We start from the raw sequence: 15,442 nt of genomic DNA on the forward strand, positions 1-15,442 counted from the left end.
GAAAGGACTGTAGACTTTCTTAGTCATGAGAAACCATTAAAAATCTTTTTTGCCTTTATCTTTGTATAGCACATACATTGTTTCGAGTACTATGCCCTAGGATTGTTACATACAAGGTCATGGACTTTGAAAGGCAATATAACTCTTGTTCATACTCCTGCTACTCTTCCAAGTGTTCTGGGAAGAGGGAGAAGGAAGACCAACGTGCGCCCAGAGATGCAGTGGTAGGTAGGGTGGGACTCATCCTTGCCCCCAGCACAGTTCTGCTAGCCAGCAGAGTATGACTTGGGGGCACTCAAGCACTGCTCTTCTCAGTTAGCAGTTGGAAGAGATCACTGTCTGTTCCCTTAGTGATAAGGAGAGAGAACCCAGGAGATGAACAATATTTCCGCCACAGGTGTCATACTTTAAAGCAGGAGCATGTGTCCTCTTCCCTTGGGTAACTCACAGGCAGTCAGCAAAATGTTTAATCGGGGTGGGGAGAAAATAGTGAAGAAATATGTTATAATTTGATTTAATAGCTATAAAATTTAAAAATTTTTTGAACTATGGATTAGAAAGAAATGGAAAAATATTTAAGTACATAGTAAAAGGGCAGAAGATAAAATGGGAAAATAGAGACTATGTTCCTTAAAATATTGAAAGCCTTTTACATTTGTAATTTATCTCCAAATTTTATTTTAAAGAATGAAATGTTTGATGAGGCATTTCCTTTCCCCCACGCCTCCCAGTGGTTGGGGGAGGACATCTTTGTCCCTGAGGTTATTAACACATCTTGAGAAAAACCTTTCCAAGGGTGAGTCAGCCTCTGCTCTTGAGCCTCGTGGGAGTCCACATTTTACTTGCTCCCTTGTGTTTCCTTCTCTTGTCCCTGCCCTTCCACGGTCCGGCAGAACGGTGGAGATGACTGAGTGTTGACATTCTTGACAAGTTAGCAGGAACCTTGTAGGACCTAGAAGAACATCTGGACTCTGATTATTGTTAGGACTTGTGACCAACTGTGTGACCTTTCTAAAAAGTGAGCGTTGGAAGGATTTTAAGTGTAACAAGGCTGGGACTCTCCCCAGAGATGGGACCTCTCTTTGGTATGTGAGTCTAAACTGAAAAGAGGCGCTTGCTCACCTGGAGGGAGGCAGAGGGTATGGCTGGCAGAGGGTATGGAGAGGAAGCTGATCCTCTGGGGTCTAGAATATAGATAATATGCAATGTGCTTCCGTTTCATGGTAATAAAGAGGAGGTAGAGGCAAAACTGAGCAGCGGGGACCTGGGCAAGGGCTGATGTGATATGGGCCTTGTATATGCGCCACCTCGCTGGCTTTCCTGGAGAGCAGTGGCGACCAGGAGTGGGGGACAAGCATCCCGCGCCCCGGCCAGAAAACAGCTCCGTTTGTGTCAGGGCCATGGGTGCTGAATTGGTGCTCTCGGGCTGGGGCTGCGTCTAGGATAATGATAGATTAACAAGACCTGTGGATCTAGTCGAGTGAGAAGAGGAACACTCAGCTGAAGAGGGAAGGAACCCAGGTTTGTGATGCTGCACCCCATGCGAAATTGAGTGCCTTAAAGTTAATCAGCACACAGTGAGTTTGTACTCCCAAGATTTCTTCACATTTAGTAAAGATTAATCTTGTCCTTGAACTCAGTTGTACTGTAGAAGCAAGCATTTGGGCATGCCCAGGATTCTGAAATGGAAACCAGCCAGGGAGCCCTGAAATTCTGCCCCTTTTGGCTTGTGGACACTGGCGGTCGGAGATTTGGCCAGAACACGGCTGGGGGTTGGATCACTTCGTGTCAAATGCAGCCCACTGCCTACATCTGTTCCAGAGTGATGAAGGGTGTGGACTTGACGCCTCCTTTCTGCTCTTTGTCTAACTGGGGTGAAGTTTTCTTTCCTTCCTCAGGGGAACAGGACTTCGTTGTTCATCTTAGGGCGGTTCTGATCCTAATTGCTCTCACGCTGCGTACTTGATCTCCCCATGTACAAAGAATCGGGCGCCAGCCCTTCCCTTATAGACCAGCCAACAGCTCGGCTGTTGGAGCCCTACTCTTACTCTCCTCTGTGTGACACACCACACATGGCCTCATAGTAGTCGCTGACCAGGACCAGGCCAGGGCCACTGGTGTCCCTGTTGCCTGTGTTTGGCTAGATTATTGGCAGCAGACCTAAAAAGCGTCAAGAGATACTCACTTCTCTTGGGACCGTGTTTTAGTAGGAAACTTTGCACAAGGCTGACCTTAACTGATGAAAAAGTAAGCTTCCAAGGAAAGCTAGTATACCTTAGTACTCCTGTGTAGTTTAGATTAGGTTTTATTAGAAGGGGGTGCCCGCCAGAGGTCGTAACCTCTCAGTCGTTCGGAGCCATGCTACCGACAACATATGGAAGTTAGGATTTGCCATCTGTAAAACTTCACTGACAGTAATGCCCAGGCATCTTTAATTTCTGATAAGCAATGATAAGCACTTCCATGACCACCCCCATCGGTTCATCTGAATCCTTCAGTCTTCTAAAGCGTTCTTTCTTTTTCTTTTTTAAAACCCTACTCATTTCTGTCAACAAGAAGAACCGGCTAATATCTTATTTGCAAATGCTGTTTGCAACCTGGCCTCCTCCTTGGTGTACAGACTAATTCTCCACATCAGCTGTACCTTTGAACATGCCCTTGCCCCAGAGCCCAAGCCCAGGGCTCTGCGAGCACCTGGCACAGTCTGTTCCGGAAGACCAGGGTGACACCGTCCCCCATGCTGTTCCCCATCTTCGTTTGCTAACCTCCCAGCTATAGTTCACTTTTGCACTGCAAGGACTTTTGTCAATATTCGTGTTGTTGTTTTTTTCTTCTCAGATATCCCTTTTATATTAAGCTGCATGTCGTACGCGAGTATTTCCTTACTTCCTTCACTCTGTGAACTATGTGTACTCTTACCCTTCAGACTCCACAAATACTGCTTCTAAAACTCGGTTCTAAGGTTCCAGCAACTCTGGGTCTTTCTGCATGTTATTAAGGACCATGCACAGAGTAGTTCATCTTGGAAGGTACAAATTTTCCAAGATGGAAAATTTGGCGTGCTTTATGTAAACAAGTTGGAGTTTATTTAGTAATTGCTCCTGATACTAAAGTAGGAGGGGGAAAAATGTTAGCAACATAGGAAAAATGTCTTGAAGGTCACAGAATGCCTCTGCCCCAATTCTTCGGCAAGTCCCTGTGCTGTGGCCCTGTAAAAGAAAAGTCTAGGCCCCATCATCGATCTTCCCCATTCTTTTTTTCTCATTTCAGCCATAGTCCGGTTTTTACCATATTAAAGCAAATCAACCTAGTAAGGAACAGACTGACTTTTATTTACTGGCTATAGTTCTAAGCACCAGAAATGGGCAAAGGAGACCAAACAAAGAAATAGGAAAAATGAGGCATTGAAGGGGAGCCAGCATCGGGTTTGGAAGGAATGAGGCTTCCGTGGTGGCAGGATGTGCCTTTCTTGCTCTGTTTACTCTGAGCTCAGAAATAGAAGAGGAAAGAAGGTAGATCACGCGACAGCTTGAAATGGATACAAAACATACCAGGGCGTGCATAGAGTATAATCAGACACTGGATGTAATTATGCAAATGTATGTATAAACAGTTTTTCTATGAATAAATCGTCTGCAGCAACCTTAACACTCAAGGTTAAAGTAAGCATAAGGGCATGATATGCCAGCCACTCAGTGACTTTGCCCAAGTAGCAGCTGAAAAATGTTATGCTTTGCCATTTGCATATGAATGTACTTTGAAACTTTGATAATATGAACTTTGAATCTTAAAGATTAATAGGACTTCCACTCCCTTCCTGGAAAGGGCACCACCTTGCTCAGGGTGGGGAGGGGAAGGCATGGATTTAGTCTGAGGATGAATGTGCCAGGGTTGTTTTTAATCTGTTCGCTCTAGTGGGACTTCAAGCTAGTTGTGTGTTTATTTTATTTTTAATTAAACTTCACCTGGGATGTGTTTTAGTGGTAAGCATTTTGGGGGCCTGCTTAAAGGAAGGAAATGCTTAAATTTGCTTAGGAGAAAAATGTGCTTTCATCTTTCTTTATAAAATAAATTGAGAACTTCAAACATATTTCTGAAGGCCCTGGGCCCAACCTGTCTGATTAGAATGCTAAGATTCATTCAGTGTTAGCATGTGGTTTTCTTTGTGTGAACATCGATAAAACACCATTGGATGGTGGGTATGAAATATTTGTTCTGCCATACTACTGATATGAGGATTCCATGCCTGAGCATGGCACAGGGCAGGTGAGTTTTTTTTCTTACTCATGGGTCTATTAAGACAATCTACCAGAGTGTTTTCTTTTTACTTCAAAGAATCTGAAGCATCATGTAAGGCTAGAAAGGCATTAAAAATGTATTTCCAGCCTGATAAGAACTGTAAAGAGAGGTGATAATACATAGAGGTGAATTCAGCCAAGGTTCCTCATGCTTATCGGACATTCGACTCTGTAAGCAGTGATTGAGTTCCGTGACTGTCCAAGGCACTGTTAGGAGGGAAGCGGATATGGGCCAGGTGAGTCAAAGGCATGTGACGAGAATTTAGGGATCCGTGAACAAGTAGCTCACCATTGCAGGCATGTACATGTTCAGGGACTGGGGGGCCAAGTGGGAAAGGAGAGAGAAGACTGGGGAGGGCTTTCTTTCTCTGGCGTACCAAACTCGTTGGACTGATCCTCAGGTGCTCGGGAAGTACGATGCGTTTCCACAACTGGCAATCCCGAAAATAAGGCTGCACACTTACTCTTGGTTGGTCAGACTGGGCAGTTTGACCAATCCAAGTGAGGCAGATCTTAGAAATTGTGCATTGTCTTATACTGAAAGGACTTTTTTGTTGATGATGTTGTTGTTGTTGTTAACCAGAGCCACTTTAGAAATACCACAAGCACGATGCATGATTTGTCTCAGTTACAGATTTTTCTTTTTCTTTTTTAAAGATTTTATTTATTTGAGAGAAAGAGAGATTGAGAGAATGTGTGGGAGGAGGGCAGAGGGAGAAGCAGACTGCCTTTTTTGACCAGGGAGCCCGACGCAAGGCTTGATCCCAGGACCCCGGGATCATGACCTGAGCTGAAGGCAGACGCTTAATGAACTAAGCCACCCAGGCGCCCACAGAGCCCTTATGTTAAGGATGACGTTGCATTGTCAAGTGCTTCATGTGCAAACAAACACTCCCCTAGAAGCTTTCCTTCTCTTGGTTCTGTTCATCCAAACCCAGGAAATGAAACCATTATTCAAAATGCCTTCTCAGTTTCTTACTTATTTTCTAAAAAATTGTGCGATTGTTCACTCTCTTTTAGGGGAAAAGAAACAGTGGTTTCAGACAGTGCTTCTTTGGGAGTCAGAAGCACTGCAAGTTGACAAAGCTTTGTCCAGCGATGGGGTACACGTTCAGGTTGGCTGCTCGGAATGATATCGGCACCAGGTATGACGTTCCCTCGCCCTCCTGCTATTAAACACTCACATGGTGATTCTGTGTCTTCCTCTCATGTGGTGGCTGGAAGGCGTGAAGACATCCCCTGCCTCCACACTGAACCAATTTGAGATTTTCCCAGAGGGAATCCTAATCAGAGGGTAGAAGGCGCCTCCCGAGGCGATGACTGCTGCTGGGCGGCCTCGGTGCAGGCTCACAAGCTGTGAGGCAGGGCCCACGAGGGGTCTCTGGAAGCCCAGATGAAGGTAGCAGTCCAGATTCTGAAGGAAATCCCTCTTGAGGCTTTATTTTTTCTCAGAACATGTGCCTTTTCCTTTCGTCACTACTCATGCAGTGGCCTTTTTCAGTTATATTTGAGGTTGCCTGATAGAGAGGAAGGGGTGCTAGGCGGGGCATTCTTGTCAAGCCCTGGGCAGACCCTCACAGGATTGGTGAAAACCCACCCTGGCCAGGGCACCGCCGCTTGCCTCTGAGCTGCAGAAGAAAGGCCGGAACAGGTGTCCGGGGATTAAAGATGCTTTGAAAAGACCGTATTTCATTTGTACTTCCTGGGTAACTCTTGATTAAGGGAAAAATCCTTTCTCTTTCATCACTGCTTATTGAAAAATCTTAAAGGTTCAGCACATCATTGGTCCGCAAGCTTTTTTCCAGCCTCGAGAACATCACAAAGTTTCACAGCCCCCTCTCCCCATCCGTGATAACGGTGCACATTTTGAGTCTGCCGGTAGAAAAAGTCATGATGATAAAGGCTTCAAGAGTTTGTCAGTGAATTGGAAGCACCTACAAACTTCTGAAAAATAGCACCGTATATATTTGTAAAACAGTGTATTTCATCAGCAGACGATTATTTGTGCTTGCACTGATTTGAAGTTTCCTTGGTAGCCGTGGGTCATAGCTTAGTGACATTGCACAGTGTTGTGCTTTCTGCTGGGTGCTTTCAGGGGGAAATAAATCCTTAACTCTGTTGTCCTGCAATGTGCTGTGCTTTCTTAGTCGCAGCCTGAAGCAGGCAGTCAGGCAAATGGAAAGCTGGGGTAGGGAATATCACATAAAGGATGCTTGCCTTCCTTTATTGGCCGAATCTGTCATGCCCCAGACTTTCCAACCCGAGCCAGTCGGGCAGTAGGTAGGCTTATCCTTCCTCTTTTAAAATGCCAAGATTCCCCCCATGTTCCTAAATGTGTGTCTTACTGGGTTTATCTCTCTGTAGTGGTTATAGCCAAGAGGTGGTATGTTACACATTAGGAAACATTCCTCAGATGCCCTCTGCACCAAGACTTGTTCGAGCTGGAGTCACATGGGTCACGTTGCAGTGGAATAAACCAGAAGGCTGTTCACCTGAGGAAGTGGTCACCTACACCTTGGAAATCCAGGAGGATGAAAATGTAAGCTCTGCAGATTTTATACCCTTGCATATGTTCTGTATAAGTCAGTATCGTCATAACGGACAGAACACCATAAATTACATTAGCTACTTAAGTTCAAAACCAGGCCCTTAATTTCTACCATTACCACCACCGGCTGTCCTTCCCACAGTCTTCCCCATCTCAGGGAGTGGCATTCCTGTCCTTCTGTTTGGGGAAGCCAGAAAATCTGGAGTTGTCCTTGACCCCATCAGTCAGCAAATCCTTTTAAATCTATCTTCAAAAATTAACCAGAAATCTGGCCATTTCTCAAAAGCTAAGGCTACTACCCTTTCGCAAGCCACCACTATGCCATCCCTGGAGTTTTGCAGTAGTTTCGTTAAGTATTTTCCCTCCCTTCACCCTTCTTATACTATAGTCAGTTCTCCACAGGAAGCCTAGGTGATCTGTTAAGTAAAACAGATCATGTCAGTGCTCTGCTTAGAACCCTTCCTACCTCTGGGCCTTCTCCTCTCTTCTAGAATAAAAGCTGGAGCCCTTTCAATGCCTACCAGGTCCTGTGCTATTGGATTTTTCTTTCATGTCCTTGTTTCTGCGTCTGTAGTCACATAGAACACACAAGCATGTACCCTAGCCTCAGGCCCTTTGCAGTTTCTGTGCCTGATAGCTCGAAGGCCCTTCCACTCATCTCTGACTCGTTTCCCCCGTTTCCGTCAGGTCCCTTCTCACACATGATTTGTAGAGAGCCCTTCCCTGACCACCGTGTAAAACAGCACTATCCGTAGAACTTTCCACAATGATGGAAATGATCTGTAGTTTGTGCTAGCCAGTGAAGGTCGCACCAAGTCACACGTGACGATTGAGCACTTGAAATATGGCTGTGGGCGCAAGGAACTCAATTTTTAATTGCATTTAGTTTAAATTTAAAGGGCCCCACGTGGCTGCCTTATTTAACCGGCACAGCCCTAGAGGAACACCTCACTAGATCCACCGCTTTGTCCTTTCACCCCGCATGATTTTCTTTGTCGTTGCCCTTAACACCACACGACATGCTTCATATTTATATATAGGTTTTATTTTTTTAATCACTGTCTCCACCTGGCATGGAAATTTCTGGTGGGCAAGGCTTTGTCTGTTCTTGGGCCATGCTGAGCCCATAGAACGCGGAAGGAAGCCTGAGGCCTAGAAGGTGCTCATGTAATCGTGGATGGATGGATGGATGGATGGATGGATGGATGGATGGATGGATGGATGGATAGAGCGATGCGTGATTGAAAATACTAATGAATGAATTCTGTACATTCAGCTTTTAGGGGGATACTTAATCCTCTTGCCTTTCCCATCCAGACTGTCCTTTCTTCCTTGGCCAGAAGAGGACACTGTGTGGTCAGAAACCTCAGCCACAGTTCCTTACCTAGCACATTGCCGCTACACAGTGAAGACCTCAAAAGAAGAGGCTTTTCTCAGAAAAACGTTAAATACATTCTTTTACAGTACATACCACTTTGTCGCATAGCACTGCTTGGTGGTTTAATCCTTTGTTTAAAATGCTTATTGAGTCCCCAGGAGAAGTTTGCTCTGTGAGGAAAGCATATGGTGGTGTCTATTTCAGAGCAGGTTTGCATTCTCTCAAGGGGAGAGCATTGTTCTCATTCACATTAGTATTAGCCTCACAATAAAGTTCAGCAGACCCAGGAGAAACTACAATGTGATAAAGTTAAATTATTACTTAGAGCTAGAGCACCATCCGCAACACCGTGGACTCTGATACTCTTTTTTGTCATCCCTGCCAGACCTCTGGCCACTGGTGGTGATAGAAAGAGGCAATAGAAAAATCCTAAACACAAAAGTATTTAATAATGCCCAGACTTTATGATACTGATGTTTCTTTCTGGCTTTGCCTTTGCAGGATAACCTTTTCCACCCAAAATACACTGGAGAGGACTTAACCTGTACTGTGAAAAATCTCAAAAGAAGCACACAGTATAAATTCAGGGTGAGTCAGTCATTTCGGTACCTGAACTGCTTAAAAAAGCAGCCGTTTCATGTTTTACCCATTTACCATTTCAAATGGACTCCATAGGTTAAAAGATTTTTAAGGTTCACCGCACTTTACATTTTTAAAGTAACACTTCTTAAAAGGCACACCGTACTTTAATTTTAAAACCCGGTTTTGAGAGAGGAAACGGTTGTCCTGTGCTGGAACAACTCGCATACCGGCGTGGCCGGGAGCCCTCAGCCGGGAGCACCCAAACCGAATGCTCAGTGCACCTGTCTTCCCCCGCGCTTCACACCTTGCCCTTCCATGTTTCTGCTTCTAATTCGATCTCCCTTTCACTCTGCCTCTGCCTTTGCTCTTCTGCCCGTTTTTTTCCTCAGCTGTTTTTATTTTTCTCTTCCATTACCCACTCCCTCACTACTTAGGCATTGCTTTGGTCACAACCCACCACCCTTCATGTCACCATGGGACTCTGCGCTGTAAGGAAAAACGGAGCTTCGCAGCCGTTAAAGAGGAAAAGCCAGGCGGTGGGCTGTTGATATGTGCACAGCGCTGTGCGCTCTGCTAGGACGAGAGAAGCTCGTCTTCTGAGTCTTCCCTTCCTTCTCTTATTTGGGGGACAAATGGTGTTTGACACGCTTAGTGGTCATTCAGTAAATAGCTGTCAGATTATCAAGTGAAGAGTGTGACTGTTGGAGGAAAATGACAGTTTCTGATTTTTCACAAATGCTTGTTGTTCGGAGCGGGCTCTGAGAACATAGGGATGCTGCTAGCATTTCTCCACAAGGTGGCATTGCCCTCCTCTTAAATAAATAAGGGTATTTTTTACCTGTTTTCCCCTCCCCATATTTTCCTTCTGCAAAGCAGTAAGAACCAGGAGGTAACATACTGGTTTTGTTTTATGCCTTCTTGAAAGGGTAAAAATGTCTTTCACTAAAACCCACCTATATTGTTTTATTTTTAATTGTTCGTAGCTAGCTATATGGAAAATAAGTACCTCATGAAGGAAACACTTGTAAATCAGTTGTTTGAGATTGAGAGAGAGACAATGTATGTGTGTGTCTGTCTGTGTGAGTTTACAGATGCCTTGATCTTGCCATGTTCAAAAGTTCCCATTTCGAGGCTTCTGGGGGGCTCAGCCAGTTAAGTGTCTGCCTTCGGCTCAGGTCATGATCTCAGGGTCCTGGGATCAGTCCCTCACTGGGCTCCCTGCTCAGCAGGAGTCGGCTGTCCCTCTCCCTCTACGTTCTCTCTTGCGTGCTCTTTCAAATCAATAAAATCTTTTTTTTTTTTTTTTTCAAATGTTCCCATTTCTTTAATACCTGTACCTAAAGCGTGTTAATATTTTTTCGGTTGTATTATAGCTGACTGCTTCTAATGTGGAAGGGAAGAGTTGTCCAAGTGAAGTTCTGGTGTGTACGACAAGCCCTGACCGGCCTGGGCCTCCCACAAGACCCCTCATTAAAGGACCAGTTACATCTCACGGCTTTAGTGTCAAATGGGGTATGTTTTGCTACTGGTGCTGTTGCTTATTTTTGACAGATTTTTAAAAACGGATTAACTTCAGGAGTGACAAACCAAAGTAGGAAATAAAAGGTATTATTTGTGGGAGTTTTACAGATTTGGAATATATGAATGAGAAACATTCAGAGAATTCCACCAACTGGTAAAATGGACAATTTTAAGAGCATTTTACTTCATGATTTGTCCTGTATTTTTCCTCCTATACTTTTTAATATATTATTGATTTGAATGTAGTAATCTCTGAATATATATTCATTCTTCAGTAGCTTGCCCTTACCAAATGGTAGTGATATTTAAGGTAAAAAATTGATTTATAAAATTAATGCTGAAAATAAATTTCAGACTTTAGGTATGTCATCATAAGTAAATTTTGACGTACAGAATGTTCAAGTTAAGAAGAACTAGGAAAACTTTAGTTTTTGTTGTTGTATGTAACCAGAAGTCTTGAACTTCAGTAATTTTTCATATTGAAGTTATTATGTGGTGTTTGGGAGGTATGGAGTGGAAGGATATTGTGGCTCACCTCTGCAGCATGGATTATTTCAAAGAAATGAAGGCCATTGGAGGGGCACGTGGGTAGCACAGTTGTTGGTTAAGCCTCCCACTCTTGGTTTCGGCTCAGGTCGTAATCTCAGGGTCGTGAGATTGAGCCCGGCATTGGGCCCTGTGCTCAGCACGGAGTCCGCTTGAGTTTCTCTCTCCCCCTCCCTCTGCCCCTCCCCCATGTACACTTGGGCGCCCGCTCTCTTTCTCTCAAATGAATAAAACTTAAAAGAAAAGAATGCCATTAGAATGTTGATAAACATTTGCAATTATATGTAAAACTATTATGATGTATATAATTATCACTAATGTGTCATAATAGCTACCTGAAAGGCAAAAAATAAAAGGAGAAATTTAAAATAAGATTTTACCTGGCAGCCAGGTAATGTAAAGGGAACTTAACATATTAAACCTTTGGGGCTCTCCCACTGGCTCAGGGGGAAGAGCATACGACTCCTGATCTTGGGGTCATGAGTTCGAGCCCCAGGTGGGGTGTAGCGATTACTTAAATATTTAAAAAATAAATAAATTATTATTAAACTGTTATTGGCGGATCAACCATCAAGACATAAAACTATTAAGTTACCTAATAATTTTGAGGCAGAATTATTAGGATATCTGTTTCCTTGGTAGATGGATATGATTAAGAGAAACTAAAAATCTAGGTGTGCTTTTTGCAGATTGTAAAGCTTTTTTCTCAGAAAATCCTAGAAAATCCCGTAAATACTAAATGTTTATTTTTATTAGCTATATGCTATAATATCTAACTTCATTACTATTGTTTTAAATATCTTCTTACTGAAATGTGTATACATTAATGGAAATACCAAGTGAAGGAAGGGAAGAAAAGTTCCTAAATCTATATCCAAAATACAGAAGTGACAGACTGACAGTAGAGGTAAATTCTGCACAGTCTTGCAAAATTACAATGCAAGGTATTTTTCTGCTCAGAAAAGAAAACTCTTGCAGGCACAGAATTAGCAGTGGAGTAAATACCCAAAGTCCACACCCCTTCCTCAAACCGCCTCTTTGGTGCACGTTCTTAGTGATCCACAACTTGGCTGCATATCAGGTTCACTTGGGATATACAGTATGCTTAGTGGCAAACTACGATGGAACAGATTATTACATTCTGATGTTTTATTTATCTTGTCAGTAAATTTTGCACTTTTCTTTCCTTCCCTCTCCATCTCAAAAGAATCTGGTCACTGGTAACCTAAGTGAAGTACAGAATAAAATAATAAAAGAAATATGTATTTCATCTTATATAAAAATTACTAAATATTGAAGAATAGGCTTCAGAATTGTCAAAGTAGATTTATTTTAACTTAACTCTTAGAAAAATCCATTCATATTTTGAATTTGGCTCATGTTTCACTAAATAACACTGAAATTTCTAGCTCTAGAACTTTGAATAATCTGATCACATGCTGGGTTTCTTGATGTTTTTGTTTCTTTTGCTTTTCAAGAATAATACAGTAATGATTTTACCTTTTACTTAAATCCAGAATTAAGGCAGTTATGATGTTACATGACTTTCTGTGTTCTAATGATACTTGCCGATAAAAATCGATGCCCTTTCATAACTAATAAGGCATTTGCTTACTTTCCAGATCCTCCAAAGGACAGTGGTGGTTCAGAAATACTCAAGTACTTGCTGGAGATTACTGATGGAAATTCTGAAGGTGATGTTTTGGGAAATCATTTTACTCAAATCCAGGAGCAACCCCTCTTATCTAATATGATAAACATCTGTGTAGCCATAGTGGGGCATAGTGAGCAGCCATTAATTCTCATGATAGTGCTATTACAACAGATCAACCTTAACCACACATTTATAGTTTTCTCTTTGACACGCAGCATCAGGGATCAGAGTATGCTTAAAAGGTACATTTTTATCATGTTTTTAAATTTTCCACATCATTGCTTTAAACCAGTGGTCCTAATTAATAGAATAATTACATTTTCGTCCCCTTTCTTGGCACCTTTTTTCTGGAAATTCTTACAAGCAGAAGACTGTCAGAAGCAATCAGCAGGAAGGATAAGGTGGAGACAGCAAATGAGTGCGATAATCTACAAATTCCCATGTACAGTGATAGCAAACAAAACATAGTATCGTGAGTTAGTGACGGTATCACACTTTTACGTCAAGTTTAGCAAATGTCTTTCCGTCTTTGTGACATCTGAGTCAGATTATTCATCACCTGTCACACTATGTGGATTAGAGTAGTACAATGTTAGAGACCGAATTCCTTAAATAGCGCCTTTTAAAAAATTCTTAGCTCTTTTTTTCTAATAAAATTCATAAGGCTTTAGTAGAAAAAAGTATAGTCATCAGAACTTTAAAAATGACATATCTTACCACTCTGATAATCCCTTTAACCACTCATTAAAAAAAAAAAAAGTGATTTAAGGCATATGGCAAAGAAAAAAAGAAAAGAAAGAGCGTTAACAGTGACTTCTACAGACAGGCAGCGCAGGTGTGTGCTTGTCTTTTCTGTACCTCAGTAGCCACCTGGAGTACTTTGGTTTTCATGTCAATCAGCTTCTCTTTTAAACTAAAAACATGAGAATGTTTTGAGATGGGCACAGCTGTGCTGATGGACATAAAATTATATTCTGGCCTAAAAATTTGGTTTAGTTTTTTACATTAGAAAACCTCCCTAGGAGAGAAGTCAGGTATATGCGGTGCCTCCTTGTGAAAACCTAAGTATGTTTTGAATTTCTGTGGCTCTCTTGACCACTGATACCAAATCAAAAGTAGGTGCCATTCTCTACTTAAGGTGAACAGTTCTGCCAGCACATAAAGTGGGTGCTTAATTGAACCTTTTCTGTCGTTCCCATTCCCATTTGCCCCTTCATGGGTTTTTAACCAGCAGTGTGAGAATAATGCTTTCTGATACCCCCACCCTTGGCCCTGGTGCTGTGACTTCATGGGAAATCCATCCTCCCAAGGAGCTGGGGGAAGGTTACTTGAAGGTTACTTGAGTAAAATATCATGGGATAGGGTAAAACTATTTTCCCTAAAACAACCTCATGGAGAAAAGCCTTCTGTGAAATAGTCACCTGGCAGCAGAGCCACTGGGGAGAGCGACAGAGAGGAGGGAGAACATCCAGCCACTGGGATTTGTGAGGGTGCGTGCCCTCACCAAGCACCGGATCCCTCGGGCGGCCCCACTTGCTTTCTTTAACCCCCAGAAGTGGTCAGATAACTAGGTCACACTGAGTGCTTCATCTTTAATTTGTCACCCTCGCAGCCATGTCTGTCTTTTAAATGAGGTCCATGAAGACAGCAGGTTTTGCCCCCAAAGGACACCATCTGTAACAGGAGGATTCCACTTACCGTGACCTCCCAGCAGATGAGAGCAGGAGAGACTCTTCGGCGTGTCCCAGACTGCCCAGCAGTCTTCCCCATACCCGGCTGGCCCCCGAGGCCTCCTCCCCTGCCACGACCAGTTCACAGCTTGCTTGACATTGCCCTCTGTTGCCGCTTGTTGCCCACCCCTTCCCCGTGCCCACTATAGATTTTGTGTTATTTCCAGCATCCAAACCTCCTAGTCAGCAAATGTAATAATGGTGGTGTTAAGTAGTCTAGCCTGCAGTACTAAGTATTAAAAATGACTCCGTCGGATTTTAAATATTTAGCTTTGTGAAGGGAATGGGAAGAGGGCCCTTGGCTATTTAAAAAAAAAGACGACGACTAGGAGATGCTGGTTCTCGTGGTAACCACTTGGAGCTTTTTTGTCAGCCTAGTGGTTGGTACTGTGACATTTTTACAGAAGGCATGAACTCATACCTGAGTCTTGTCTTACAGCGAGTCAGTGGGAAGTGGCGTACAGTGGATCGGCTACGGAATACACTTTCACCCACTTGAAACCAGGCACTTTGTACAAACTCCGGGCATGCTGCATCAGTACTGGTGGACACAGTCAGGTTGGTTTTGTTTTGGTATAGAAGTAAATTTCCCAGGTCGAGTCCAGACAACCGGTCCGTACCGTCAGAACAAAATTACCCTTTTAAAATGAACTGTGGTAACGCGACCCGCCACGGTATCACATCAGGAAATGAAAACTCGAGTTTTAAATTGTGCTTTAGAGGACAAAAAAGATAGGCCCCGAAGATTCTCAGCTGAATCGTGGTATCGTCGGGTACAGTTGTCCCTTAGTTATTTCTTTTTTTAAAGATTTTATTTATTTATTTGAAAGAGAGAGAATGAGAGAGAGCACATGAGAGGGGGGAGGGCCAGAGGGAGAAGCAGACTCCCTGCCGAGCAGGGAGCCCAACGCGGGACTCGATCCCGGGACTCCAGGATCATGACCTGAGCCGAAGGCAGTCACTTAACCAACTGAGCCACCCAGGCGCCCTCCCTTAGTTATTTCTTAGAAGACTTCGGCATGATCACATGTGACAGCTGAAAACTGAATGTAGTCTGACATTCGTATTAACTAACTGAGAGGAACCTCCGTTATTGCAATGATAGAAAAGGAGAGAATTTAAAGTCAAAAAGATACGACCTCGTGTACAGCTCTGCTGTTACTACATCTGGCAATTTTGTGAGAA

General features: G+C 43.2%; 1 protein-coding gene across 5 annotated transcripts in view; it reads left to right on the forward strand.

Annotated features, from left to right (window-relative positions):
* Window positions 1–15,442, forward strand: part of FNDC3B (fibronectin type III domain containing 3B) — a 341,048-nt gene that overhangs the window by 276,578 nt on the left and 49,028 nt on the right. For 4 of the 5 annotated variants that reach the window (XM_034999006.1, XM_034999012.1, XM_034999017.1 and 1 more), the window contains 6 exons: window positions 5,319–5,443; window positions 6,663–6,837; window positions 8,726–8,812; window positions 10,180–10,318; window positions 12,496–12,567; window positions 14,697–14,815. In XM_034999006.1, the coding sequence (XP_034854897.1) occupies window positions 5,319–5,443; window positions 6,663–6,837; window positions 8,726–8,812; window positions 10,180–10,318; window positions 12,496–12,567; window positions 14,697–14,815 (717 nt within the window). The remainder of the gene's footprint in view (window positions 1–5,318; window positions 5,444–6,662; window positions 6,838–8,725; window positions 8,813–10,179; window positions 10,319–12,495; window positions 12,568–14,696; window positions 14,816–15,442) is intronic. The other variant, XM_034999034.1, reaches the window with a different exon arrangement.

Source organism: Mirounga leonina, unplaced genomic scaffold (genome assembly GCF_011800145.1).
Source record: "Mirounga leonina isolate KUSES-001 unplaced genomic scaffold, KU_Mleo_1.0 Mir_115, whole genome shotgun sequence".
Classification (NCBI taxonomy): domain Eukaryota; kingdom Metazoa; phylum Chordata; class Mammalia; order Carnivora; family Phocidae; genus Mirounga; species Mirounga leonina.